At 38.3% G+C, this 10,201-nt stretch overlaps 1 protein-coding gene and 1 non-coding gene across 2 annotated transcripts; one reads left to right on the top strand and one right to left on the bottom strand.

The window, feature by feature from the left end:
• Positions 1-2,437: 2,437 nt before the first annotated feature.
• On the top strand, positions 2,438-3,232 carry LOC138895709 (uncharacterized). Its single transcript, XM_070180429.1, has 2 exons — positions 2,438-2,743; positions 2,852-3,232. The coding sequence occupies exons 1-2, from the start codon at positions 2,438-2,440 to the stop codon at positions 3,230-3,232; spliced, it is 687 nt and encodes a 228-aa protein (XP_070036530.1).
• Positions 3,233-9,830: 6,598 nt separating this feature from the next.
• LOC117274085 (small nucleolar RNA R71) lies at positions 9,831-9,937 on the bottom strand. Its single transcript, XR_004504160.1, has one exon. It is a non-coding gene; the product is annotated as a small nucleolar RNA R71 (small nucleolar RNA).
• Positions 9,938-10,201: the final 264 nt, after the last annotated feature.

The following is a 10,201-nucleotide window of genomic DNA, read 5'->3' as shown; positions in this document are numbered from 1 at the left end:
CAAAATAACACCCATAACCATGAATCGTACACCAAAACACATAATGCATTCCTTCAAGTTCAAGAACTTCAAACATTCAAAACCAAGCATATGATTCAAGTCTAACCAATCAAGAATGAAATCAAGCTTTAAATACAAGTTTTAAATGACTAAACAGACCTATCCCGATTCCCGGATCAATAATTCAAACCTAATATCGTCAAAGTCAACCCACGATCAAACTTATGAACTTTTCAACTTTTGACATTTAGAGCCAAATCAACTTAGGAACTTCCAAATCCAAATTCATACATATGCCTAAGTTGAAAATCATCATACGAACCTATTGGAACCATCAAAATATGAATCCGAGCTCGTTTATACAAAAGTCAAACCTTGGCCAACTCTTACAACTTAAGCTTTCAATATGAGACTAAGTATCTCAATTCATTCCAAAACCTTCCCGAAACCAATCCCAACCATCCCCCTAAATCACCAAATATCAAATACACACACGAGGAACATCAAATAGGGGAACAAGACTGAAATACATAAAACGACCGGCTGAGTCGTTATCCATATATTTTGACATTGCACGTTTCTTAACATGATACGTCTACATCATATCCTCTTTTTAAATTTACCAATGGTCAACTGATCAATATCTTTTGTTCCTCGAGTGTAACTCGTTTGTACCTTGTAGTACAAATAAAAATGAGAAAAGGGCCAAATTTGCCTCTCTAATTTCGAAAATTATTTATATTTAACCTTCGTTATTAATGTTTGGCTATAAATGTATAGTTTTAGTGCATTAGGTGCCTTGTATTTTGGTATTATAATGATTAATTATGCGATGTGTGAGCTTAATTGAGTTGTTTTAATGTGTAGCATCATTGGAATTCATAAAGGAATGAAAGTTTCACAGAAGGATGTTGAAGGCACAAGAAAAGAGCATGAAAAGGAGAAAATCAGAGCAAGGCAAAAGTACGTTGCCTCAGGCCTCGCCTCGCCTGGCGTAAGGCGAGATGCTACCTCACCCCAGGCCTCACCCCGCCTGGCTTAAGGTGAGGTCCCACATGGCTACAGACCAGGCCCCACCTAGCTTAAGGCTTGGTCCCTCAGTCTGCAAATAAATTATTTTTTACTCAGTTTTGGACTTGGAGACTTCGACCCTAGCCTATAAATACTCCCTAAACATGTCTAAGAAAAGAGTTGAACGTTTCTAAGAGGGAATATTTGACCTAGGGAGAGCAAGGAGCCACCGTGGAGGCCTGGTTTCATCTTTGTTCTGCCAAACTTAGTAAGTTTTGTATTTTTTTTGTTGTTTGTCTACCATGTCAATGTGGAGCTAAACTTCACGTTCTAGGGTTGTGGTTCTTTCATGACTATTATTGTTTGAATATTGATTTTGGCTTTTTAATTTATCATATTAGTTTATTTATTCAATCTTGCGCTTAATTATTTAATTGCTTGATCACCAATTAAATACTATCTACGAATCTAGAGTTGAACTCGAAAGTGGGAATTCTAGATTGCATATAGGATTGAGTAGAGCAAGTTCTTGTACTCGGGCATCGGGGAATAGATTCACAATTAGGATAGACATATATTAATTGTCTTGCTTGGTTATTACATGGGAATTATGAATGCATTCTTGTTTATTCTAACTCTATAGACATAAGAGCGTTAGGTTAGCTGGAATAGGCGAGTAAGAACTCGATAGAATTTTATGAGCAATATTAACCCCGCCAACCAATAAATCAGATAAATTAATATGTCAACTCAATTGATTAATACAATAGGATTGTTAGAAAGCTCATAACCCTAGATCATTTTTATCGCATTGATAACATAAAAATCTGCCCTTCTTTTGTTAGAGTTCACTATTTATTTTTCATTATTCTCAGTAGTTTATGTTCAAATTGTTTTGGGTTTAATTCTTAGTTAGATAATTAGGATAGTCTAATTTAGTTAATAGTTGATAACAAGTCTTCGTGGTTTCGATACTCTATCTTATCACTTTATTACTTGACGACCGTGTATACTTGTGTGTGCGTTTGGCTGCAACAAGTTTTTGGCACCGTTATCGGGGTCTTAGAATTAGCTATTTTCAAGATTAGATTTTTACTTTTTATCTACTCAAGTTATTTTTATTTTTTTTATGAAGTATTTTTTTACTTATCTTCACATGGCATGTGGTAATAAAAATTGGCCGCATGGTAGTTATTCTTATTATGATTACCCTTGTCCATATTGTGGAGGACCTCACTGGTGGAATAATTGTCAAAATGTTCCCGAGAATGGATTGTACGCATAATCTCAATCCTATGAGTGGACTATTTGTGACATGTGTGGTGGTCAAGGTGGCCATTGAGATGATTATCCTAATTCTTTTTATCCTTCTCCGAGCCCTTATTGTGATCTTTCTAATAATGTTAGGAGCAACAATATTGAGGCCATGGAAAATGATGCTCATAAAATGGATATGGTGAGGCAGCTAGTGGAGCAAACTCATGAACGCCGAAAAGAGATGGAAAATCTCAAGGCAGCAATGAAGAGAATGAATGCCAAAGTAGAAGAATGGGTTGAAACATTCGGTGATCAACAAGCTGCAGACTTAGTTGATATTCAGGAAGAGCCTCAAATTGAAGAAGAGAGCGAGTTCCGGCAAGAGAAAACTTTTGAAGAAGAGGAAATTCTGAGCCAAACTTGGCTAATGGAACAAGATAAAAAATTAGAGATATATGAGATTCAACATGAGGAAGTTACAGATAGGATGAGACATTTAATAGAAGAAAGAGTTGAACTGGGATAAGAGATCGAACAATTTGGCATTACTATTAATGGCTTGGAGGTTCAATTGAGTGCAAAGGTTGATGCGTCTAACGCCGAACAAAATAGTTATGAGTTGTGTGATGCTGAAAATGAGCTTATACGCCAAATTGAGGAGCTAAAAGTGGAGAGTCAATCATTCGACCATATTTTTGTTGATGATGCCAATGTGGAGAAAAGTGCATTAGAGTCATGTAAGAAAGTAAATAATGTTATACTTGAAGACTCTAGTGTGTTTGCATATGAGGATGTAAATAGTAATAAAATTTTAGAGTTAGGGCGTATTGGTCCTCATTCTAAATATTTTTCGATATTGTATTTGAATGATGATATGGAAATCGAGTCATTTGAGCATTTGGAGAAGTCAACAGTTGAGGAACAACGTGCTTACATTCTTGAATTTGTTATGCCAGATAGATGAAGTACAATAACTAGAAAAATAAGTCAATCAAAATATCCCAATCCTATATACAACTATGTCAAATAATTGGAAAAAAAAACTTAAATTAAATGACAGTGAAGGAGACTTCTTTAAATCTTTTTGTTAAATTTTAGTGTTGTTTGAATTTTCGTCTCTATTCGAAACGATTTTAACCATGATATCCTTTTTCCCGTGGTTGTACCAATTCATGCTTCGTACACCCTTCGTTTTTTACAACTAATTATCTAAATTTAAGTTATTTTTAAAAGGCATTTTAAATTAAAACATGAAAATCTCTTCTTTTTTTTAACTGTAAACACCTGGAAAAGTTGGAATTCATAGACTTGAATTTAAAATATTTATATTTTAATTTATATCTATTTCAATTGTCCTAAATTATAATTTTTAATTGTCTTTGTAAAGCTTAATTCAATGCGCGGACTTAAAAGATATAAAGTCTTAGTAGGGTTTAGAAAGTTATTTCAAGGATAAACTTGTTGCCCTGTGAAATCAGATGTCTAAGATAACTCAAATCATTATATATTTGAGGTTAAAATAAAATCTCAAAAACTTTGAAACGGTATTCCAGTTGAGAACAAAAAGAGATAAAACACTTATCCAAGAAAGGTTAGTTAAGAGCTAGGTTGGAAGATGCTAACGTTACCTCGCATATTTTAGCTTGTATTTGTGGACTGATTACATTGACTATGGAGAACGATTATGTAACGACACGACCGGTCGTTTTGAGCTCTAACGCGTCGTTTGGTGGTTTGAGGCCTTGAGTAGCTTCACTTTATGTTTTATGACTGGTACGTGTGGTCGGAATTGAATTTCGAAAAGTTCAGAGTTGATTTGGAAAGAAAATTCTAAATTCGGAAGCTTTAAGTTGGAAGAATTGACTAAAGTTTGATTTTTAAATAAATGACCCCGAAATCGTGATTGAAGGTTCCAATAGATTCGTATGATGATTTCGGACTTAGGTGTATGTTCGGGTTGAGTATCGGGTCGCCCGGGAGCATTACAGCGCTAGTTGTGGAAAGTTGATATTTTGGAGGTTTTAGAATTTCCTAAGTTTGGCTTGAAGTGGATTTTTATGTTATTGATATCCGTTTGGGGTTTCGGGCCTTGGAATAGGTTCGTATCGTGATTTTTGACTTGTACGCAAAATTTGAAGTCATTCCGGATTGATTTCATACGCTTCGGCGCAAATTAAAGAAGTTGGAAGATTTGAAAACTCATAAATCGATTCGAGGCGCGATTCATAATTTTGATGTGATTCGACGTGGTTTGAAGCCTCGACTAAGTTCTTATCGTATTTTAGGATGTATTGGTATATTTGTTTGAGGTAACGGGGACCCTCGGGTGCAAATCGGATTGGAAACGGATCGTGTTTGGACTTGGGAGAGGTGTTGAGGCAGCTGGGATCTAGTGTAATCACATATGCGTGGAATGCACTGCAGGTGCGAGCCCGCAGGTGTGGCGTTGTGTCCGCAGAAGCGACATTTGGACTGAGCTGGGATGGCCGCAGATGCGAGAATATTTCCGCATCTGCGAGCCCATATATGCGAAGGGTGCTCCGTAGAAGCGGAAAACGAGATGGGCAGCTAGGGTCGCAGAAGCGGAAGATCTCCGCACATGCGGGAGCACAAGAGCGTGTGGTGGATCGCAAAAGTGGTCTCACAGGAGCGGAAATTGGTCTGCAGAAGCAGATTTTCCTGGCTTGGAGGGAACTGCATCTGCAATGGATTTGTCCGCAGGTGCGGAAAGTTGGCTAGGTAGATTGTTTAAAAATCAAGGTTTAGCTCATTTCACTCATTTTCTCTCTCGGTTTGGAAAATATTTGGAGAGCTTCAAGGAGAGATTTTCATCATCTATGGCAAGGTAAGTTATTTCCGCCTATTGTAAGTTAAATACATGGATTCTATAATGATTTAAATATAGAAACTAGTGAAAATTATGGGGGGTTTGGTAGAAAACCTAAAATTTGGTATTTTTTGTATTTGACCACGAAATTGGACATGGAATTAAGAACAAATTATATATTTGAATTCGTAATGTTATGCGTAATGATTGTCTTCAAAAATTTGCGGAATCCGGGCATGTGGGCCCGAAGGGTGACTTTATTGACTTTTCGAGCGAAGTTGGGAATTGTTATAAATTGATTAGTTATGGGTAATACAGTATATATTTATGAATTTGCACATTTGTTTGACTAGTTTTGGAGAGACGGGCATCAGTTTGAGGTGTTAGAGTGGCGTTGGAGCCGGCTATGGAATTTCGGAGCGAGGTAAGTCTCCTGTCATAATTCTGTGAGGGGAAAACTACCCCTAGGTGATGTATTTGATATGTGCTACTTGTTGCGGGGTCTACATACACAGGAGGTGACAGGAGTCTGTACGTAGCTAAATTTATGTTATTGTCCGGGTAAACTTAGGTTCACACCATGCTATAACTATACTATTTGAGTTGTCCCTTGCCTATTAAATTCCTTTATTTTTTTACATGACTACTTGAGACTAGACTTGCGCAGAGTGATAGACTTGCTATGGTAGAGAGTTGACGGGCTTCATGATTAGCCGCAGAATAATTGTTCTCTTCTTATGAATTTCTCCCGCGCTATGCGTTTTCATTGAAAGGTTTTCCTTAAAGTTCATAACTCGCGCGTTTATTCGTGAATGGGGTCAAGGACCCGTTAAAGCTTCTTATTCTAATGAGATCGGGTCGTTCACCTCGGCAGTATAATAAATACATCTATGATTTGTGTCGTTCGACCCTCGGCAATACGCACATTATGATGGGATTGGGTTGTTCGCCTCGGCAGAATTTTGTATCACACTTTCATGGGAGTGGGCCATTCGCCTCGGCAATATAATAGATGTATATATAGTTCGTGTCGTTCGACCCTCGGAAGTGCACACAATATGATGGGATCGGGTCGTACGCCTCGGCATTTCTATAAAACACTCTTATGAAATCGTGCGTAACCTTTGGCAATAAGCCAGTATATCTGTGAGTTTTCCTAATTTGAACTGTGACGGCCTATCTGGTAAGATCCATAATTTATATACTCCGATTGAGGATGTAACTACTTAGTGAAATTTTATATTCTAGACAGATATTGTATTTTGTTATATTTTCTAGTTAATACTCATGCACTTATGACACCAGGTTTTGAAGGTTCCTACTGGTTGTTTGTTATGTTCGTTCATGTAATTATTATCATTTCACCCTGTAATTTCTATTTTATACTATTTAATTAATGGATATTATGATGTCAAAAGTAATAAAATGAGTAATTAAGTTGATCAATCACCGTTGGCTTGCTTGACGGTGGCGTTAGGCACCATCACAACCTTTATTGGATTTTGGGTCGTGACAGCTTGGTATCAGAGCGTTAGGTTCACTTAGGTCTCATGAGTCATGAGCAAGTCTAGTAGAGTATTGCGGATCGGTACGGAGACATCTGCACTTATCTTCGTGAGGCTACAGGGTTGTTAGGAGCACTTCCCTTCTTGATTTCCTCATCGTGCGGTTTGATTCCATTGAGGCTTGTGCCATTATTTCCTTCCTACTCAATCTTACGCGACGTGGGGCACTTGTTGTCAATTGGGAATCGAGTAGTTGTATTGGTATTGCAGACGTGGTGCAGGATGTTTTTTCCTGAGTGTTCGGGCAGGCTATTATCGTCGCCTTGCGGAAGGATGTTCTTTTGTCCCAACTCAGTATCTGTATTCCATATGGTTTCGAGACTGTGCACGGATTGCTATGATGTTTATGCGTTGTAATAGCACAATGTTTGTATAATGGAAGGGTGCTTGTTTATGTGTCGAGGCAGTGAATGATTAGAAAGTAGGATTTCCGGTGCATGATTTAGAGGTTCAGCATTCAATTCCAGCAAAGGAAAGGCAATCAGACAATGGATGTTCAGGCCTTGGTTGATGAAGTGACGAGACTTGGTATTTTCGAGTGTGGTGGAATTCTCATTTGTGATATGGTATCGTCATCCTTGTTGAACGCATTAAGGTTTGCCGGTGTTATCGTCTTCTTCGATTTTCCTTCGGGGTAGGATGTTGTGAAAATGATGTCGGGGGCGCTTGACAAAGATAGTGGTGTGTAGCGATTCAGAATCGAATTGGTATTTCTAATGATGATGGCTGAAGAGAGAGATGATCTTCGAGGAGGCTTAGAGTTGGTAGCAATTTATTAGTTCGGGTGCTACAAATATGGACTTGATTTGACGCAACATTTGAACAGCGAAGTATGAGGAAGTACATGGCGAGAAGTGTCTCGCGGTGGTTGAATTGCTAGCAGGACAAGTATGAAAAGCAGAGGTCGGGGAGTTTCTTAAAGGAGATGGTTTAACCGAAGGGGTAGTGTGATGGTAGTCTATAATCTCGTGTTTTAGTCGCTTATTACACATCAATTTACTGCGCTTTAATTGAGTTTGAGCTTTAATCGCTAGTGTTTTGCATTATTGGGTGTTTTATGTCTTGTAGGAGTAATTCCGAGTGATGTAGATGTTATGGAGCTAATTCGAGTGATTTGGAGCTTTGAAGTCTGAGTAAAAGCCAAAGGGATTAAACCGGGATCGCGTTCGGGGGTCGAGGACTACATCTGGATATCAAAAATCAAAGAAAAAGCTAGACTTTGAGAAACTTCCACAGCCGCGGCGCGCGGCACGCCATAGCTTCCCAATTTTCCTGAAATATGTCAGAACAAGCTCTCTAAAGTTTTCCACAACCGCCCCGCGTGGCGCGTCGCCCCATGCGGTGTGCCTAGGCAATCTTTATAGATTTATTATCCCAGTTCATGCAAGAAAAGGTGTTTTCGTTTGGGCCCGACCCTTCTTAGTATAAATACATGTTAAAGCGTTATTTTATGGAATTTTGACACATCTTAGACCGAAGTAAGCCAAGGAAGAGGTGGAAAAGCAAAAGCTCAAGGATTTCATCATTCAATCCTCACTCAAGACAAAGGTTTGGATTGTTTTATGTTTCCCTTTAACTTAAACATTGTTATGATGAATTACTCTATATCCTTGGAGTAGTTCTCTTTAGGGTTTGATGGATTTGGTGTATTGATACTTGTTTGTGGATAATTAATTCTAGTTTTATGTATTGAATCATTTTGGATGTTTTAATTGTTGCATCTATATTCACTTGATCGTGTAATCGATAGAGGCATAACTTGTGATGTTGTTGCATTTTATTTTGTTGGTTGAAGTCATTAATTCTTCTTAGTAATCGGAAGAGGTAGTTGAATTGTTGATTAAACTTAGTTATGAGGATAATCGAGAGAGGTTTTCCTAAATACCAATCCACTACGAATTCTTGCATATCTTCACGTGCTTAAAGTTGGTTTATCTTGTGAGGTTAAGACTTAATCGAGAGAGGAGTTTCTATTAATCAATTGAACTAATAGCCAAGTGAATTCGAGACTTACTTGAACATTAAAAGTGAATTATCTAGAGTTAAATCCCAAACATTTATCTTGTACCTATCCTATCAACCTTATCTTTTCCCAATTGATAACTTCCTTTGCTTAATACTTGCATTGATTGTCATTATCCAATAGTATAGATTCTTGGTTAATTTTAGTTTTAATCACATAAACCTAAATTGTTGATCATCTTGGATAGCAATCTAGCTACAAACTATGATAATACTATTTAACGCCAATCCATGTGGATACGATATTTTAATTTACTATATTCGACTAGCGAGCATATTTTAGTGTGTGTTTTGCGCTCGTCAAATTTTGGCGTCATTGCCGGGGATTGGCAATCAATAGTGTTTGAAATAGTCTGTAGTGCTAATTCGGGAATTTTTCTTTTACTTTATTTTATTTTTCCCTTTCTACGTTTGGTGTTATTTGACTGTGCGCAGGCTACAGGTTAGATTGGTGCATGACTCGATCTTCTGATAAGGAATTACAACCATACAAACCAGAAATCGAGAAACAACTGCGACAGTTGAGGAAGGAAAGAAATCTCGCCGAGAAAGTAGATAAGGTTGGGCAATCCTCAACCAAGGAACGCATGGCTGGAGATGATGATAATGTTGATTTGGCTGCGAGAGAGGCAGTCCAACTCAGAGAGAAAGCTGCAAGGGATGCTGAAGAAGAAGCACTTAGAGATGCACAAATTTCTTATGAGGAGGAGAGGGCTCGAAGAATGGCTCAAAATCAGCCTGTGGGTGCAGATCAGTTCGGAAACATAGCTCCCGGCCAAGGGAGACCACTTGGTGATTATGCTAGACCGGTCTACAACCAAGGCCGGTCAAGTGTGAGGCCACCTCCAGTGGTAGCTAATAATTTTGAGCTGAAGCAAGGGTTGCTCCAAACGCTTCAAAATAGCTGTGTTTTTAGAGGAAAGATGAACGAAGATCCAAACAATTATCTGATGGACTTCGAGGAGATAATGAACACATTTCAATATAATGCTATGTCACAAGATTCAGTTTACCTAAGGTCATTCCCCTTCACACTTAAAGATGATGCAAAGCACTGGCTTCGAAGTTTGCCCCAGGGATTGATTAGAACATGGGAGGAGATGACCAGAAAAGTTATTGCTAAATATTTCTCCTCAGCGAAAACGGGCAAGTTTAGAAGAGAAATCCATAACTTCTGTCAGAATGAGACTGAAATTCTATTTGAAGCTTGGGAGAGGTTTAAGGAGATAGTGCGTAAGTGTCAGCATAGTGGAATTGAACTCTAGATGCAACTCCAGGATTTTTGGGAGGGATTGACACCGGCCTCACGCAGAACATTGAGCAACGCAGCTGGAGGTCCGTTGATGGAAAAGACTCCAGAGGAGATAGTCATTATTCTTGATGAGTTGTCTGAAGATACAAATCAGTGTCCCTCTGAAATTGCTGAAAGAAGAAGCTCGAATGGTGTTCACCAGGTTGATGCTAACACATATGTGCACGTACAACTTGATGCCATGGCGACAGAGATAAGGAAGCTAAC

Source organism: Nicotiana tomentosiformis, chromosome 7 (genome assembly GCF_000390325.3).
Source record: "Nicotiana tomentosiformis chromosome 7, ASM39032v3, whole genome shotgun sequence".
NCBI classification, from domain to species: domain Eukaryota; kingdom Viridiplantae; phylum Streptophyta; class Magnoliopsida; order Solanales; family Solanaceae; genus Nicotiana; species Nicotiana tomentosiformis.
Note: the sequence above shows the minus strand (reverse complement) of the source record. Positions and strands in the feature narration are given on the sequence as shown.